Consider the following 20,816-nt stretch of genomic DNA (forward strand, 5'->3'; position numbering starts at 1 on the left):
CGGAGATGCTTTTCTGCTTATCACAATTGTACAATGAGTTACTGTAGCCTTTCTGTCAGCTCGAACCAGTCTGGCCCATTCTCTGTTGACCTCTCTCATCAACAACAGCATTTCTGTCTGCAGAACTGCTGCTCACTGCATGTTCTTTCTTTATTGCAACATTTTGAGTAAACTCTAGAAACTGTCGTACATGAAATCCCAGGAAATCAGCAGTGATAGAAGTACTCAAAACAGCCTGTCTGACAATTATGCAGCGACTGAGATCCCATTTTCCCCCAGTTTGATAGTTGATGTGAATATGTCTGAAGCTGCTGTCCAATATCTGCATTTTATGCACTGCACAGCACACATTTGGCTCATTATTTATACGTACATATTCAAATCTATCAAATAATTTTTCAGCACATGCTACAGAAAGTGATGTTACACTGTTTTCATTCAGCAGATTATCATTGGCTCTGACTAAAATAGATGCCGATTTGCATTTTATGGCACTCTTTAGTACATCAGCCATTTTTCTCTTAGTGTCTAAATTGTAAAATGAAAATCCAAAGGGGTTTTGAGTGAACTAGAGTCTCCCACAATGCACATGTAATTTCTGTTGCTAGATCACTACATCAACTGCGTCTGTCCTGAGTGCACTGTGAATCTTCCGTCACTGTGTAATTCACAGAGGAATATTGCTGAGCTTAAATGAAAACTATCAGACCCTTTTAGACCCTTTGTCAGAAAACAGCAGCACATGACCCTGATATGTTTACTGTGTGCTGTTCTTCATATAGCAAAAACACTGAATGATAATTGCTGCAATCATGGGGCCAAGAATTAAATGTGTTAAGCAGTCAGGTTTTGTACTTCACTGTACTTTTTTCCTGCCCTTCTCCTCTGCAGTTTTCAAAAACTGTTGCGCCCACGTCTGTGGCTAAGAAACCAATTTCAGCCTTGCTCAAGCTAATGTGGGTTTGCTTATGCGACTGGAGAAATCTGATGCAGGTGTAAGTGAAAGTGTACAAATTCTTTTATTGTTTGATGCATCTTACTCCTTGTAAATTAAGCATAGCACAATAATTAAGAAGTCGGGATCAATTTTCGTTCCCAGCCGTAGTTTCAGGAGCGTCCTTTGAAGACTTAGATATGTTTAAAATGTTTGAGTTTCTGTCAGGTCTACAGAGACGATTGCCTGTACAAAAATACACAGATACTTTAACACACACCACAAGGTACAGACTTCAGATAGTTAAACCTTAAAGATGTTTATGTATGATAACAATAAGGGTAGATAGTAAAATCCTTTGTGCTCTTCACCTTTAACTGCTGTTTCCCTTAACTGGTTTTCCAATAGATATCCTCAGTGGAGGTAGCATTTTTGCCCCTGTGTCCACCCCCTCTGTCCTTGTGAAATTGAACTGCTCTCCTACGTTAGTCCTCGTCCTCGCTGGAAGGATTAACCCACCTCCACTTCCATTAAAAGGCTTCCATGCCACCTCTGGCCCTGCCATTAAGCCATGTTTTTCAGAGGCAGAGTTCAGGAAGTTCAGGTGTAAAAAAAAATGCAATATCCCAAAACCTTGCCTTGTAATTCCAGGCTGTGACCCTCTTTAGTAGAGGGGTCTTTACCCAGTCACCTCAATTATAAACTACATCCCTATTCTAATCAGCGATTTCTTGTCGAGTATACCCAGTGCACTAGGATTCATTTCCATACTAATGCCTGAGGAAAAGTGGTGAATTTTCAATTCCAGCATTGTTTGTTCTGCGTGTGTTCCTCTGTCCGTTTCCACTTCTGTGTTTGTCCAGACCTCACTTTCAGGAGGTTATAATGATGATATAATGAATGAAGCCAGTTCAGTCTCTATACTTGGAAATGGTGTAGTTTGTCTGATATTGAGACCAAATTATACTTATTTTCTTTTTTCTTTGCCTTGCAGCTCAGCCAAATCCAAAAATTCACGAGGGATGGTGGGCATACAAAGAGGTCGTTCAAGGGAGCTTTGTTCCAGGTAATGCTTCTCACACATCAACATTTTTGCATTTTAATGTAAAATTCCCTGTTTTGGCATAGGAATTTAATTTGACAGGTACTGTTATAAAATAATATATGTTAAGATATTCTGACATTGAATTCATTTAAACATTTTCATAAGAACCTTGGTAATTTAATAATTGTGAAGTTGTGTTTTCATAATTCTGGAGTGAATGTAATGGTGCTTAAACATATTGCAGGCACTCAAATAGAAAGTGACAGCTTGTGTAGTCACATTGTATTATCTTCATTATTGTATTCAGGCCCAGGTTTGCTTTACTGCGCCTGAAAAAAAATAGAAATGGGTTAATTGTCCGGGTTATCATGTTGTTGCCTCATTTATCATGTGATGATATTTGTAAGAACTGCTGAGCTAAGGACTCTGCACATGCAGGTGCATCATGCTTATAACTGTTGATATCACAGTTTACTTTAAGTACACTTGGGCAGTTACCGGAGCCGTAAACCATAGTAACAGCCCTAGAAAATGCTGAATTTTATGTGAACTGCATGGTTCCTGAGCAAAGATAGAATGTCCAGGCAGTTGATGAGAGATATTGATTTATTTCAGTGCATATTAATCATCTGCTTTTTGTTCTGCTTTTATTTTGAAAGTCACTAACTTGAGAATATCACAAGAGTTCAACTGTTTCTTTTTATAACAGAGACTTTTTGCTTCTCAGCTATGCAGTTTTGCATTTCTGCTGACTGTGAGTCGCACTGGGGTACAAAGTGACATACATGTTTAACTGAAAGAGAACCGAAGTCATTTCACCAGGACCTTTTCCTTTTCTAGACCATGAAACATGCACACTGTTTAGTAACTTACTATACAGTATGTGCTTAAAGGGGAATTCCACCAGTTTTTCACAATTTCTGTGTAATTCAGAGGCTGAAATATTAACAGTGTAATTCATGGTTAATTTGCAGAGAACCACTCTTTTAATATACAGTGGTGGTGATGGGAAGTAGGGGTCCAGATGTTTACATTGCCAATATAGCCATTTTATTTTCTAACCAAAACCACCAACGAACCTACATGTGTCTTCTCAGTTTTATATGTAAAGTCAATGATAATAAATTTCTGATTCTTTTGGGAGCTTTTTTGCTTCACAGCACTTCATGTATCCCTGCATGAATAGATTACAATACATTTTAGACCGAAAGGTCATCATAAAACTACTATAAAACAATGTCAATGACATTAGGCAGTGTTTTCCTAACCATTTCACAGTTCATCACATTCTAGGAGGGAGCTTTTAGTTTAGGAGGGCTTAAACTCCTCAGACATCTGGTTCCTGTTACCACCACCGTGAACAGTTCTGACTGTGTAAGGTTCTCTAGAAACTAAACCACTCTGAATGACATGTTAACCATTTAATTATGCAGAAATGTTGAAAAGTCTGTGAGTTCCCCTGTAACATTATACCAGTTCTTGAAGGAAATTTCAGATTTTTAAATGTCATTAAAATAATGATAGTAATAAGAATATATTTTAATCTTTTGTTAAATATATGCCTTAAGTAAGCTGTGGTGCCCCATAGACGTTCATGGGGCATTATGGAAGATAACACAATTGCTTCATATATAGTGTGAAAGTGGCTCATAAGGCAAAATATATCGAGATTTTTATGATGGACAATAATGCATCATAATATTTTACATTTTACATTTACAGCATTTAGCAAACTCTGTGCCATTCAATACAATGTAATACAATAAAATACAATACAATAAAATGTTTTTCATTTTATGCACTGACTGCATTAAATCCCGTTAAACAGGCCTAATAGTATTTCTAATGAAACATGCTGGTGCTCAGTGTTTCTGAAGCAGTGACAAAATACATGATGTGCTCAGATAAACATATTTTGAGGTAACACTAGTACAGCCACACAGTATTTATCCTCCATCAGTTGTCCAGTTATTTCCTTCTCAATATAGGACCTGATAATGAACAGAATACATGTGATTCATGACTCACATGAAATGATTTGATCACTTTACATTCCTTTTAATCCTGTGTTTCTATACATTGTTGCTTTCGCTGCAGTCGAACTTTAACTTATCTCTAAAGAAGAGAAACCAGCTATTATAGCTGGAATACGATTAATTTAGTTGATAAATGAGAAATCTAGGCAAATAAAATGTGCCAGTATTTTAAACAGGCTGCATTAGCAGAGCTGCAGTGAAGGATAGTGGAAACAGTGATGCTGAGTCACGGTGCTTAAAAAGAATTTATTACCATGTCAGAGTCTAGGTCAGGTCATGGAGATTATTTCTCCTGCCATCTATGAGCAATCAGAAAATATACTTTGCTTCTTTATATGGAATATATAAGCTCTTTATGGGACACCCGTGTGACCAGGGTCATTGTAGGTCAGCAACAGTGCATTAACTTTTATGGTTACAGCAGGACAATGAGCTTATACTTTATTATACTTTATTTATTTTGGTTTTATCCTTTTTCATAAGGATTATGTTGTCCAAAAATGGGTGGGCTAGGATGGGAAAAGATTTAGAGAGCGATAAAGTCAGTTTATAAAAAAAATAAATAAATAAAAAAAGAAGAAAGAAAATTCTTAAACCAGCATTTCTGACTCAGAGTCACATCCTGTGGGAGCTCATGCTGGGCATAGACGTGCACCATCTTGAGCTGCTAAGGAGGGTGTCGGAGATTGACAATCTGGCTCCCGCTTATTCACCAGTGGTGTGGCAATGAGCCCGTGGTGAGGAGAGGATAGCTGTATTCCTCTGATTGTCTAGTGCTTTGTGCCCAGCAAACCCAAGCGGCTGTTATTTCCAAGCCCCACTGATCCTCTCCTTTCAAAAGCAGCGCTGTCTCTTGCATCAGGGCTGGATAGACTGTGCTCTAGGGGCCAAGTGACATGCATGGTGATCCCAGCTGGTGCCGTCTGATGATTCTTAGCATGTGGAGTTTTCTGCTGTGCTCTTCACTTGGCACCAACAATTGCGCGCAGCGCTGTTAATAAGCAGCTTTTGAAAAAGTGGTGGAGGAACAGAATGGTGTTAGTCCCCAGAGAGAAGAGAGAGCCATGCCTAAGAGTAAGGTCTTACAGTCTTGAAAAGTGGCTTGCCTTGTGATAAGTATAGATCTTAAATGGCAAATATAACCCAAAATAGATAACATATGGTTGCACACATTCTATAAACAGTAAACCATGATACAAAGCACAGCTGCTGCTTTACTGTTATTACAAGTGTAAATACCCTCTGGTATTTGGGGGTCCCATGTTGGCTAGCTGCTAATTCACTCACCATAGTGGTGCTGATGCAAGCTTCAGTGGCAAGAGATGTTTGATTTAACAATTCTTCTCTCGGAAATGCTCCACACATTAATTGAGATTCTGTTTGAGAAATGAGTAACAATTCACTCCTTCTACCAATCTCTTGGGAAATTAGTCAGGTTTACACATTTACCATTTACAATATGCTGTAATGTTTTTCAGAGGTATCCTAAGCATAGAAGTATCCTTCTATTGGGTGAACCAATGTCAAAATGAGTTTATTTTTAGGGTTCCCCAAAATTTTGATTTTGAGACATTCAGGGCATCCAAGAGGTGATTAGGTGGCCCCCGGACCCCTCAGGCCCCTGTATTTCGCATTTCGTACATATTTCCAAAATAGTAACTTTGTAGAAGATGCATGAAATGTGCCTAACATTAAAGTGTTCAAATGATGGAAAACTACATTTTACTTGCTTTTCTGAAATAAATGAGTTTGTATAGTATGTAAACTCAATGTACCACTGACACATCAGACCAAGGAAGCCATATAGGCAAAGTGATCACATGAAAACCCAGCTTATTTACACATATTCTCCTTTTGTACCTACAGCAGTTTGCACGAAACACACTATTTGCACTAAAGTTACAAGGAGTTTTTCAACCTGGACTGCTTTTTGAATGAGGCACAACACAAGGCAGCCAATAAGAACAGCGCTCCTTTTTACATACATCCGTCTTAAAGGTACGATAACAAAAAACATTCTGTTTAATTTGAAGGGATCAAGAGAGACTGGAAAATGGCCATATAAAAATGAATTATCATCTGTTTTTGGTACATTAAACCACAGAATAATTGTAAGTGGGCTTGAGGAGGAAAAAATACATGAAAAATGTAGGATTGTGTGATGATATGATTTAATATACATTAATTAGGGATGCACCAAGATTTCAGCCACCAACTGTTCTCAGCCAAAAATGGTCAAAAACAGTTGCTGAAAACTGTTGGTGGCTGAAATCTGTTCAGTTTGCAACCAGAAGAGAAAAATAACAGAACATTTTGGCAGGAAAAAAAAGTCTGTGTCCAAAACTAAGACTTTTTAAATGCTAATGAAAATCAGAAGTCGTGATTAAACAGTCTGGTCCATACAGACGCGAGGAAGCAATTTGAGCAGCAGCAGAGCGGAAATGTCAGCCAGTATCTACAAGAGACATTAGACAAATGATTTTAAATCACTGTTCATGTCAAATATCAACAATTACAGGTTTGATTCCACTTATATTACACCCTGCACAGTATGCCGAATACAGCGGCAGAAGCAAGAAAGAACTTCCATGATAGCATGCTAAAGTCATCTGTAGCCTCACAAATCACAGCACCAAACCGGCAAAGTTTGACTGAAAAATAATGACTGTAATTATCTTGGGTTAGGATTAGCCTATGTATTTTGATCATTTTAATACATTTATGTAAACTGTCTGTCATTGTTTTGAAATTTTCAGTTTTGTTTTTCATCCAAGTGTGTCCTGAATTTCATAAAATCCACCAAGAAACATTCACACAATATAGCGTATCTGGCAGTTTTACACACACACACACACACATATATATATATATATATATATATATATATATATATATATATATATATATATATATATATATATATATACAAATATATACAATATATACTATATATATATATATATATGATTTTTAATGAAACATTATTGAACTGGTCCCTGATACTTGCCAGTTTATGTGTTGTTGTTGTTGGAAAAGCAGTGCTCTGAAGTAGCTCAAAGCTTCCAATCAGTTTTAAGTTAAGCTCTTTAAAATCAATGAAGGATGCTAATGGGCAAGTACTTCCTGCATGTCGAGCAAGTACAAGCCGTTTACATACTGACAGTCATTGATCGAAACTTAATTAAGGAAACAGAGAAATGACTATAGGGGCACAGCGATTTGTGTCCAAAAGATTATTGGAACACAATGGATGACCATTAGAGACTTGTCTGACTCTGCTTGTACACACTTGTCTTCTGGGAAGCCATGAAGCATAGATTTAATGTTGATGAGACATTAGAGTGCCTGTTATACTATGGGTGGGGTTTCTTTCTTTTATTGATGCTCAAGGCATAAGCCTTGCATGCCGTATGTGCGTGTTTTCTCTGTAGAGGTTCTGAGAGCTCGTACAAATGGCTGTTTCATTGTATATTGAATCTGAATATGAACAAGTGTAGCCGACAAAAGTGGAACAAACTATATTTCAATTCTGGTTGTTTTGCTTTGTTTTGCACAGATCTCTTTTCATAGCCGAAATGATTTGTGTGCCAGTCAATTTGCTAAGCCTCCGCTTCCATCACACATCATCTGCGTCCCTAGTATGAAGTGTGCAATTGTCACAACTTCCCAAGGCAGCCAAAACAAATTGAGGGCACTGCCAAGAGGGACCGCAGATGGAGGAAATGGTGTTAAGCTTCTTTTTCCTCATGAATTACTGAAGGAAAACTCACTATCTGTGCATACAGTAAATCTGAGCCTCGTTACAGATTGTCACAGATTGTGTAATCTGATGGCTAATGCAGTGATTCAGATGGTTATGTTAACCGCAGTGACAGAACACACTGATGTAAAAGATGGCGGCTAGGAAGCGTCAATAAATAATGTTAAAATTGATGTTACATATATAATGGTGATTTCGTCTGTAGAAGTTGTGATCAGTGCAGGAGTGGGTAACCAGGAGAGTTGGTAGAATTCCTAGTGGGCCCGTAGCATTATTAGGCTATTTTCTGTGGGCTAGCATGTTTAAACACATGCATAAAAACTAGGACTGGGATGATATCTAAAATAATCATTACAATTAAAAAAAAAAAAAAAAAAAAGTTTGTGATCGGCTATACCCCCCCCCTCAAGCCCTCACAAAGCCGTTTTGCTGCAATTTAGACCTATTTAATTAGTTGCTTTTTAGCTTTAACTATTTTTAATGACATTCTCAAATCTAAGTCATATTGTTCATATTGTGTAACTAAACATATTTTAGTAATAAACTGTATTATCCCTCATTCTGAAAGAACTGCAACGTGTTTGTTTTTCTGATTATAACAACAAACAAAATGGGACTCATGGCTGATTCTTCTTTTTAAATTATGAATACTAAAACGATTGTGTGCTAATAGTGCCCCCTGCTGGAAAAATCTCAGACTGCTACATGTGAGCAGTGAGTTCCAAAGACACACATGCTCTACACAAGGAAAAAAATATTAAGGCTTTTCGTCATTGATGTGAAGCGGTCTTGGGATTCAGCTAGAACTGCCTGTGGGGGGAAAAAAGGTATTATATTTTTGTAATTTTATATATCAATGTTTTATTTGGGAGTGAGAGTTCAGAGACAGTGGGGAATTTACTGTAGCCTAACAGCTTGTTAGTGGTCTACAATAATCCATTTTTGATCAGTAAAAGGAAACATTAGTGTACATATTAATTAATACTAAGATGTTTAGAATTCGTAGTCTAAATTAGTCTTTTCTAGTTCTCTATCGGTTTTCATACCCCAACACTGGTGATAATTACCTTTAAAGCATCGTCGCTAGCTTTCTGTATAGTCCTTTTTGATACAGGATTTCAGCTGCTCAACGCTTCAGGGTCTCTCTTACTTTTTGTTTCATTTTGCACCAAATGTTTTCAATGGGAGTGCAGATCTGGACTGCAGGCAGGGCAGTTTACTACATGGACTCGTCGGATCACAGGACACACTTCCACTTTGCCTCAGTCCATCTCAAATGAGCTTGGGCCCAAAGAAGGCAGCGGCTTTTCTGGATACTGTTTATATATGATTTCTTCTTTACATCATAGAGTTTTAACTTGTGTTTGTGGATGCAGCGACAAACTGTGTTCACAGTGGTGTTCCTGAGCCCATGCAGTGATTTTGGGTACAGAATCGTGTCTGTTTTTAATGCAGTGCCACTTGAGGGTCAGATCATGACCAGCCAATGTTGATTTTTGGCCTTGTCCATTGGATACAGAGTGCAATTAGGCTACTGACTAAAAGTGCTTCTCATGTTATTCTAATAGCATGTCTCTGGAAATGATTTTATGAACAGAGCAGTGTTTGTTTTGACCCTGCACTTTTGTGAGTTCAGCCCCAGATACCAAACTCTGCTAGCTAACATCTCTGAAGAACATCTGTTTTTATCCCCAGTTCATTTTCTAAAGTCTGCACCGATTTTACAGAGAGAGCATGTGCTCTGTTACTCTCACAAAACCAAAATCACACAAGTTTGCTATTGTTTTATTGCTCGTCTTGGTATATATCTTATTAACAGCAGCTCGAGCCGCTGGAATGATGTGATCATCTGTAAAGAGTAAACAGTTAAAGCAGGCAGGTTGTGCAGGCAGAACAGTGCTGATGTGCACTGAGAAAAACACGCTCTGGTGTTGAATTCCCTTGTGAATTCAAGAAGTTCCGTAGGTCTGCAGCAACCACAGTAGATCTGAAAGTGATCTTAGCCTAGCGATGTAGCAGTAAGAAATATTCAAAGTGACATTTAATAAATCCAAACAGTGTAGTAACATAAATTGTGACTGTGTGTTAGTTTGTGTATCACAGTGAAAAAGGCTTTAACAAGATCAGTGAGCTGCAGCTGCACTCGCTGAACACAAGCTCAAGAAGGCTTTACTGTTTGGGAAATGTCCTGCCTCCCAGCTGAAATGGAAATTCTGAAAAATTAACTCTTTTAAAACTGAACATCCAGCTCAACAAAGTGCTTTTATATTGAATTATCATATTAACCATCATGATTATGTTGATTATGTTAAATGAATTGGATGAAAATGCCCAGATTTTACAAAAATATCTTAGTGAATCTAAGATTTGGTAACTTACCTGTCAGCTAGTTAAAGGTTATATATTAGAAGTTTTACAAAATGTAAAGAAAGAAAGTGTCTGATGCCCCACGCCCCCCCCCCCCCCCATTTTTTTAGAAAACACAAAAAATAAACGCTGAGGGATATTTAGTCAGACAGTATGAGGTTTTAATGCTATGTTTTTGCAGACTGAAATCGAAGTCCTCATTCAAGTTTGCTGTTGTTTTGAAAAAACACAGAACTTTCCAAAGCAGCGTGAATAGGATTCATCTGACTCAAGGCACAAAAGAACCTAGTTTGACTACAACGAACAAAAGACAACAAACAGAGCAGTCATTATAGTAATTGTACTGCATCACACTCCATATTTGAGGTCAGTTCTACAATGCCAAATGGTCAGATTTAGCACTGAGGCAGGCAGTTAAAACAACCATTTATCCATTAAAAGAACAATAAGCAATATTTTTGTATTGGGTTCCATTTTCTTTATTCTTCTGATAAATGAATCAGTCATTTTAGCAACAGTAAGCGTTTTGATAGGCTGCCAAGTACTGGCAGCGTGTCATTTTTGTTTTCCAAAAGGCACAGGCAAGGTGTGCATAACAGAAAATCAAACTGCATATGCCAATTAAGAAGTTTCCAGAGAAACATTCTTCATCATCATTTAATGCTCAATTGCCCATTTCCTTTCCACGGGATGGGCCATCAGCATTTCTGAACCATTCACTCATCATTATGACTGTTTAGTTTAAGACTGATGTCCGATTTTCAGGTGCTGTTTACTAGGGTTGGGAGTTATTAGCTGATAGGACTGTCTGATGCATCACAGCAGATTTTGTTGTTGTTTAACTGCAAAAAGAGACATACAGTTTAATCTTACAGTGTCATTTCTAAGTAGATTCCTGGAAGCACTGCAGATCAATCGTTGTGATGGATCAAGTTACCGAAAAAAAAAAAAGAATTAGATAGCTATTTTTAATTGGTGCCTAATGAAGCAGCCAAGTCTGGACATCAGATTTGAGATCAATAGACTTTATAACAGTCCAGTCTTAGTCAAGACTAAGACTTTGTATTTGTTGAGTCTGAGCCAGGACTAAGAGTTTGTAGCTGTCAAATCTACATCAAGTTTCACACTTTGTAACTATTGAGTCAGAGTCAAGACTTTGACTTAGTCTTACAATGCCATTTCCAGGACTGGATACACTGCAAATCAGTCTTGCTGGAGATCAAGCTAAATAGACATTGTAACAGTCCAGTCTCAGTCAAGACTAAGACTTTTTAGCTGTTGAGTCTGAGTTAAGACAAAGGCTTTGTAGCTGTCGAGTCTGAGTCAAGAATCACACTTTGTAGTTGGTGAATCAGAGTCAATCTAAAGACTTTGTCTTACAATGCCATTAAATGGTACCTAATGAATCAGCTGAGACACCAGCAATAAGCAAGACATAGACTTTGCTAAGACTAAGACTTATAGCTGTCAATTCCAAGTCAAGACTTGCATTTTATGGCTGCCGAGTATGAGTCATGACTCAGTTTGTAGCTGTCTAGTCTGAGCCAGGACTAAAACTTTCAAGTTGTTGAATCCACGTCAAGACTAAGCCTTTTTAGTTGCCAAGTCAAGAGGAAGCTGAGGCTAGGATGTAGCCGAAGACCAATAATTTGCAGTCTTGTGACTAATATCAAGACCAAGACCAGGCTTGAGTACTACAAGCACTTTGATCGGGTCAAAGATGGTACTGCATATCTTCATTGCATATGTCTGCTTTGTAAAAATGTTATGTCTACCTCTAAGTAAACCATGTCAACAATGTGAGTGATGCAGTATGAGGAGGAGTCTGAGGGAGAACAGTGATATATGATCTATCAAAAGGTGGTGGTGTTTGAGCACAGTAAAGGAAATTGGTCTGTTGATGGCACTTCTGCTTTTATTATTAAAGAGCGTGATTAGCCAGGTCTAGTTTTTGGAGTGCTAGTGACCCTCATGCAAGAACCAGCTAAACGTGAACCAGTCAGCGAGAGCGTTCTAAATGAAGCTTCTGAAGTGTTTTGCATCCAAAAACTGCCAAAGTTCTTCTTCTGTGCTACCAGATCAGTCTCCTCTGCCTTAGAGGTAGTAGGTTGATTGCAGTGCTAATTAACTGAGTGAATGAGTGTAGGCCTGGCAGTGTACACAGTGAGACATTTTTCACCCACTTAACCCTGTTTGCTCAATTAAGCAGCAAAGGTGGCCAGTCGTTGTCTTGGAGTAAAAATAACATTGTTGGTTTAAAGGCTGAGTCCTTCTATATTGCAATATCGAACAAGCCTGCTGTTTACCGTCCCAGGTTTTAAGGCAGAAGGATTTTTTGTGGATATGTGTAATAAACAAAAAGTATATTGCTTTTACTTTCCCTCTGAATTTTCAGTTCATTTCACTTGAGGGGTGAAGACCTTTGTCTCCATGTTACTGAATATTAGCCACAATATTACAGACATCAAGTCATCAAGCAAGAGATTTGCACATGCGCTGATAAAAAGACGCCCATAAGCGATGCAGTCGGTGCTCTTTGTTTGTCAATAGGCGGCAGAGCAATACATTGAGCTGCTGCTTTAATCTCTGTGTTTTGAAGAGGCCCTACAACAAAAAATCACCAGCATAGCTGAATGGTAATTCGTCTCATTGACAGTCATCCCAGCTTTCCCCAGAGGCCCACAGGAATGCTAAGTTTAGGCAGCAAAACAGATCCAGAGTGGCTAATTTTCTCTTTGGTGGTGAAATACATCACGCAGCAGATCTGCTCTGAAGGGCTGACAGCTGTAGGTATTAAGAGACTGTGTGATGGATGGGGTTGCAGGAGGAAGCCTCTCATAACCTCCCCTTTATTTACCACCACTTGACTGACAGAGCAGAGAGGTGGGCGTGGGAGGGGGGTAGAAAATGGGGGGCAGGAGGTGGGTAGGAGGTGGGGGGGGATAGAGAGAGGGGATAGGGAGGGGAGTAGACAGGGAGAGTGGGGATAGAAAGAGGAGGAAGAGAGAGAAAGAATTATGGAGAGAGGAACGAGGAACAGAGAGAGGGTGGCATTGAGAGAAAGGGAGATATAGGAGAAATAGAGAGAGAGAGAGAGAGAGAGAGAGAGAGAGAGAGAGAGAGAGAGAGAGAGGGGTGTTGGTAGTAGGGGGCATGCTTGCAAGCAATGAGAAAAATACAGTTGCTTACAACAGGATTGAGCTTTGATGGCTCTGTCACTTTCTTACTCACTCAGATTCTGTTATCAGCCATCAGTGAGGACATGACCAGGATGGCCAAAGTGATTATCAGCAATGTCACTAAAATATTGAAAGCTCTCTGTTAAAAGGACACACTGGATAATAAAGTTAGAGATGCGTATCTCGTCCTGGTGTAATGTGATTAGTTAGTAGCTGACACCTTTCATTTCCAGTACGCAGCACAAAATTGATCATTTCACAGAGGTGCACTGACTCTAACTGAGCCCTCTTGTGTACTACCAAAAAAAACCTTGACACAATTTTATTAGGTGTCATCTCCACAGAAAGTTTAACTCAACACGCATGCCAAGTTTACAGGAAATGGATTCCGCTCTATTACAGTGGAGTATTTACAATTTAGCAGGTAGATCAACAGCATCTGTTCATAAATCAGTTTATCTAGCAGGGGGGGGTGGAAACCATGCTAACATGTGTAAATTGCTTTCTGGTGATTATAACTGTCTCTTTTGGAATGAAGAAGTGATCGAGAGTAGTTGCTCTGCTCCCTTTTATATTTGCACAGGGAAAATTTAACCTTGCAGGGGAATTTACAGCTTGGATAATTATTTCAAAATGTTGTGAGGCACATGTCCGCAGCTAGGTTTCCATAAGTGTAGTTCATTGCTGCATTCAAAAATACATCAGCAGATTGTTTTCACACATGTATTATTATTTATAGAAAATCAACATTGTCACTGAAAAATGGTTAAACTTGTCAAGTGTAGAATCGTAGAATTTTCTTTTGCTTTTTCTTTTTTATTTATTTTTTATTGTGTTTCAGTATCAACTATTAGAAATTATCGTAGAGTTTAGAAATGGTTCATCTTATAAGAACAATTATTATAATCTACATGTGACCTTGTTGTGGGTGGAGCAGATTTGAGTGGTTTGCTTCATTGAAAGCAGAAGGGATTTGAAATTTGATCTTCGTGATTCATGCAGGATTGCTTATCTACTTCAGATATGTGAAAGTAGGACATTAATGATGAAAGCGAACACACAGTATTCACCACATACAGCTTGATAATCATAAAATTATTTATACTGTTATTTAAGTTTTAGGTGATTTTAGGTGATGCTTCTTCAGTACCTCATTGTAGGGCCTAAAAACACTAAATAACTTGTTTTGATTGTTTTGTTCCATTATCCTCTGAACATTGAGCAGACAAAAACTAGATTTCCAGAAATGTAAATAATATATATATATTTTTTATTCCATTTTAAACACTGCTAATTCAGTTAAATGGCATGTCCTGGATACTATGTATAAAGGGCACAAAATAGGTGAAAGTAAACTGCTTTGCAAGAGGGATTCTGTTTTATGGAATAAAGTGCCATAACAGATGCATTGCTTGCTTGCTTGTTATTAGGGCACATGAATGGAATCAGTCGATTTTTGCTCCAAACAAACAGTTGACCAATTTACCTTTTCAACCTATATGTGTTGCAATTTTATGACGTAAACCATGTTGTGATTTATTAGTCACTGCAGTAACAATAGTCTCATTTGCAAATCTGTGGGTCCTTACCTTCAAGGCCTTGCTGCTATTCAGATACATCATAATCCAAAAATGTGGTCTTCATAACACAGCAAGAGTCAGAGATCAGTTAAGAGATCTTTGAATCAAGCGGAAATATACTATAGCCTCTGTTACTCGGTCAGTAATTCATACAATTATTCTGACAGTTGGGGGGAAAACTTGTGTTCCCTTTCAAATGAGATCAAGATCATGGCTGTAGCCCAAAGTATGTGGGAACAGTGCTCCTTTTACTTTGGTTATGCCATTTCAAGCAATAATGTGGTGACAGTTAATCCACAAAAATCCAAAATAATCCAAAAATCGTCTTATTAAGCTGTAAAAAAAAATCATTTTGGCCAAAAAACAAATCTCTGCATCTCAACTTGTTATTTATCAATATCACAATGTGCAACTAATACTGATATACTGGTATTTGTGATGTATCAGCCAGCACTACCTGAAGGCTGAAGATCACAAGGCTGGAGTTGTGGGAAGTCTGAGATTAAGACCAGACTAACCTTATAAAACTTCCTCTGCGACCTTGGTGTTAAAAGCTCGGCAGCTTGATGGTTCGTGGTGTCTGCGGTGCCCTTGTGTAACTCAGAAGCCCTGCGCAATGTAAATATGTCTGGAGGATTATATTTGGTGGGGGAGCCTATGGAGAGTTCCATTAATGCCAGTCTTTTTGGATGTGCGACCGTTTTCCTGTTCAGTAGTGCTTCTCATAGACACGAATGCTAATGAGTACCTTGCCCGGTGATGAAAAATGACCCCCACTGCTCAGGAAATCTTCCTGTCACATCTGAGAAGGACAAGATGATGGCTTCGCATGAATAAAGTTATTGGCTTTGACTGGGAGTGTTGATAATGGCAATTGTATTCAGTTTTCCTGCACTCCGCTGTGACGGTCATGCCTAGCAGGGTAATGTGTGCAGATAAGAGGGAAGGTGTGTATAAGTAGTGTGTCTTAGAAATCTTGGGACTTCAAAGGGGAGCCTGTGTTGAGAGGAGAAAAGTGAGGATACTGAAATGTCTATTACTACCAAAACTGCGTTTACCTCCTCTGCTCTCTGCGCTGACCTTTTCCTTTCTCTGTGAGATCAAGCTGATATAATATTTCAATAGGACTTTAAAAAAAAAAAAAAGAAAGCCACCTCATTGTGTGAAATGAGCAATTGAAAGGCGTTCATTCACCTTGACTTACAAAATAATGTCTTTCCAATAATTTGTCCATTCATTTGAATATGAGCCATTTACTTCAAAATCCACTTATTTTAAAGGTCAAACAATAGCTGTCTTAACAATCTGACTTACAGCAGAAACGATCCAAACCTTTCACAAGCCATCCATTTTCATATCCCTTAGATAACAGGAGAGGTATGGTATCAGAAATTCACCTTGTTAAAACTGGGTTTCTGAAAATGTAGTAATAATAATAATAATAATAATAATAATAATAATAAAAGTCACTGTTGAAGTGTGCATAAAATCTGCAGTAAAATCCATTTCACTCCTGGGTGTGTGATATTACAAGATTACCTCAACATGAGGAAACAGTAATTGACTAATGTAATCAATCATGCAGAGCTCTGCAGTTTCATGTTCAGGGGAAAGTGTTCAGAGATTCCAAGTTTGGCAGGATCGTAGAGGTTCATGGTTGCTGGCGACCACACTTTGCTGATCTGGTATGTTCTGTTTAATGACTTGACTAGTGCTTCATGCACAATTATGAATAGGCAATTTTATTGTTGATTGTTGGAGAAAAAAACAAGCACACCTTACTAATGTAGTTTAAGCTTTAAAGGGGCTTTTTGATTTAAAGGGGAATTTAAGTTCCTGCCCAGTTTAACCATTATGTCATGAGCAAAGACATTCAGAGAGGATTGATGTGTAATGTTCCGTAGTTCATAATGAGTCAGAATAGTTCATAGTTCAGTAGTTCAGATTAGTCAGAACCAGTTTATAGTGAGTCAGAATAGTCCATAGAGGTGGTAAAAGGATACAGGCAACCAAAGCGTTTAATGCCTCTAAAAGCTCCCACACAAAGTTATTACATGACGAAGTAACAAACACGCTGCCAGTTAACTATGATCTTTAGATGAGGATTGATATTTAATCTACATTATCGGCAGAGAGGTACATGAAGTTCTTTTCACGTTTACAGCTATTTTACCTTTATTATCATTGTATATAAAACTTCAGAACACACATGTGGGTTCAGTAGTCAGTTTGCATAGCAAATAAAGTGGCTGTATTTGTGTTGTAAATATTGTGACCCCTGGTTCCTTTCACCACTATCGTACATAAAATCCAACTTTCTCTGCGGTGCACCATTTCACATCAAACCACTTCAGTAATAATAATAATAATAATAATACTTTATTTATATAGTACCTTTCAGTGATCACTTTGATTAAAATCAAATGATGGGTGACTGGTATGAAGACCAGCTGAAGATGACCTGAGAGATCTGATAGTTTTATAAGGGAGAAGAAAGATAAACAGAGATGTTTAAAAGTTTGTGAATTTTTGAATTTTCTTAATTTCTGCATAAAAAGTTTTCACACAAATCCAGTAGTAGATAACAAGAACCAAATGAGACATAAATATTAGACTTGGCCATTTATTTATTGAGGAAAATGATCCAGTATTGCATATCTGTGAGTGACAAAGGTATATGAACCTTTGCTTTCATTTTATGGTGTGACCCCCTTTGTGCAGCAATAACTGCAACTAAACATTTCCAGTAACTGCTGATTAGTCCAGTTTGGTGGAATTTTAGCCCATTCCTCCCACAGTTCTATAGGATTAAGGTCAGGACTTTGACTTGACCATTACAAAACATTAACTTTATTCTTTGTTAAACAGCATTTAGTAGACTCACATGTGTGCTTAGGGTCGTTGTGTTGCTGCATGACCAACATTGTTTTGAGTTTCAGCTCACAGACAGATTTTTTTTTTTTTTTTTTAGAAATTTAGTTTTCCTTTAGAATTTACTGGCATACTTCCATTGTTCCATCAATGATGGTAAAACATCCTGCCCGAGATGCAGCAAATCAGGCGCAAACCATGATGCTACCACATTTATTCAATCGCAGATTAGACACAGTGAGGCAGGTCTTTAGTTGCTTAGAAATTACCCTGGGTTCCTTTGTGACCTTTCAGACTATTACACATCTTGCTCTTGATGTGATCTTTGTTGGTCGACCACTCTTGGGAAGTGTAACAATGGTCTTGAATTTCCTCCATTTGTACACAATCTGTGTGACTGTGGATGGTGGAATCCAAACTGTTTAGAGATGGTTTTGAAACCTTTTCCAGCCTGATGAGCATGAACAGCTCTTCTTCTGAGGTTCTTAGAAATCTCCTTTGTTTGTGCTATGATACACTTCCTCAAACGTGTTCTGAAGACCAGACTGCGATAGATCCCTGTTCTTTAAATAAAACAGGGTGGTCACTTGCACCTGAATGCCATCCCATTGACTGAAAACACCTGCCTCTAATTTCACCTTGAAACTATTTGCTAATTCTCACGTACTTTTCACGTACGGTTCACGTACTTTTGATTATATATATATATATATATATATATATATATATATATATATCATCTTCATTAATAAATAAATGGCCGAGTCTACAACTTTTGACTCATTATTTAAATTTGGTTCTCTTTATCTACTTTTAGGACTTGTGGAGTTTTAGGTCAAATTTGTGCACAAACATCAAAATTTCTAGAGGGTTCACAAATGTTCAAACACCACTGTAAGTAGAAGCAAGGTTTATGGAGAGCCTTGAGTAATGCATTCTTTTACACCCGTAAGCTTTACCTGTTAACTGGGTAAGTATGAAGTATGAACTCCAAACTAAACTGAACCGTAAACAGAATTAAATTACTCTGAAATTCTAGCTTGATTCTTAAGCAATGGTTGTCTCTGTGAATGTACTGGGTCCTTACATTTATTTACAATACTCAGCAAGCACATGGTCTTAAAAGTGCAGAATAAATCCAAATATCATCCTCAAATGTCATCATTTTTCAGCTTAGTGATTATTTTTGCTTATTAAATACACTTTGTTCTCTCTTTATAGTGTTTTGGGTGAGAAGCCTAGTCGAGTGTTAATGGCTGAGACTAATGTAAATTCACAGAACAGGTTTTTTTTTTCTCCCTTTTTTTTAATGGGCACTGGTGTAGATGGCCATGTACTAGAGAGAGAAAGATGAGAGGTTTTGCTGAGCTCAGGTCAGGAAACAAAGCAAAGATGGCTGCTCTTTATTGATTTATGTCACATTGTTAGAGCTGAGAGGACAGAGCAAACACCTCATTGCTTTGAGTACTCTTTGCATGTAAAGGTGTCAAGACTCTTCAGACTCTGAACATAGTGTGAATAAGCCTTTCTGGAAAATATGTAGTGTAGTCTTTACGTGCTGATGACTGGAATGTGTTAGTAAAGAAGTCACATTGGTTCTGTGAAAGCATACTTCAATGCATATGTGAAAGTATGCAATGAAAATCTGACCTTCACATTTTATCAAAAAAACAGACGTAACTAACTCGCATAAAAGAAAATCCCCTGTTCCTTTTGCTTTGAGGTAGAATGCGGTTCAGCAATCCACCATTTGCATGTTTATAATATTCACTGTCCCTGGAGGCCACAAATTACCAGCGGATGCGTATAATTAATGGAAGCTAATTCTCCTGTTTGTTCTCCCTGTTTCTAAAGAGAAGTTTTGAACATGAATGCCTATTCCTATACTAATAGTGCAAACCCAAAGGTGGCTTATTAGGGCCCTTTTGAGCCTCTATGGAACCCATTTAGTCACTGTAGGTCCATTGAGTAGTCTTGCTTATTGATTGTTTGCTGAAATGGTTTAATGTCTTCAAGGCTTTGGAAAAGAGAAGCCTGCTTAGTTCTCCAGTAGAGAGCACTTATACATCTGTTGTTTACATGCACACTTACAAGCCAAAAGCACAAGCTCATCAGCTCCGTCAATGTCAACAACTGATTAGCATGTTCAACTCTAGCTTTTGTTTTCCTTTGCAGCACAGCTTTCATTAATAGAATGCTTCAATGAACTGTTCTCCTGTGCTGCTGCTGCTGCTGCTGCTGCTGCAGCCTCATTTTAGTGGTTGAGATAAAGGTGGCTGTACATTTTTGCTTTGTGGCTTTCCTGCTGGGATCATTTTAAGGGGTTTGTCAGTGAAGCCGTTTTCATAATTGCCTTATAAAAGGAAAATGTCTTAAACCGTCTTGGGTCTGTTAAATTCTGCATCACCGTATCAAACAATCAAGTGCTGTGGGTTGAAGGAGCGTCTAAACACACTCACAGAATCAGATTCAAGTGGATTTCTCTCTGTGTAGTGACACATGAGAGGGACATGGAATACTATCACAACTTCGCTTTCCGCCGCATATCAGCGTTTGATGCTCCGTGAGCTTTATCTTACCTTTTAAACTGCTGCCAAACAACCATGGGCCTCAAGAGGCCCAACTACCAGCATATATCTCTGCCTCTGGCTCTGGATGGTGACTCACAGTCCACATTCTGATAATCTTTGTGTGTCAGTCTAGATATGAATGCACCAAAGAGCCATAAATGTCTAATATTTTTTTCAGAAATGTCTTCAGACCATCAAAAGGATTGAGGACTTAAACTGTTGTAATATTTCAAATTGAATGTATATAACTGCATATTTGTGAAACTGTCTCTTTCTCTTCAGATATAACAGTGAGTAGTAGGTCATTTAGAATTTCGAGTTGTATAGTAAATTATAAATCCCTACTTTTGACAACCATATTGTTAACCTGGTGTTACTTTACTGTAGGGCAGTGTTCATAAGGCTACATGCCTACATAAGCTATGTCATCATCATGATTAATGATGTTAACTTACATAAACATTTAAAAAGGCT

The 20,816-nt window shown here is 38.0% G+C and overlaps 1 protein-coding gene across 1 annotated transcript in view; it reads left to right on the forward strand.

Annotated features, from left to right (window-relative positions):
* The window catches only part of ca10a (carbonic anhydrase Xa), a 200,052-nt gene that overhangs the window by 14,957 nt on the left and 164,279 nt on the right, over nt 1-20,816 (forward strand). The window contains exon 2 of the mRNA XM_017700933.2: nt 1,929-2,000. Within this exon, the coding sequence (XP_017556422.1) occupies nt 1,929-2,000 (72 nt within the window). The remainder of the gene's footprint in view (nt 1-1,928; nt 2,001-20,816) is intronic.

Source organism: Pygocentrus nattereri, chromosome 13, assembly GCF_015220715.1.
Source record: "Pygocentrus nattereri isolate fPygNat1 chromosome 13, fPygNat1.pri, whole genome shotgun sequence".
Taxonomy (NCBI): Eukaryota; Metazoa; Chordata; class Actinopteri; order Characiformes; family Serrasalmidae; genus Pygocentrus; species Pygocentrus nattereri.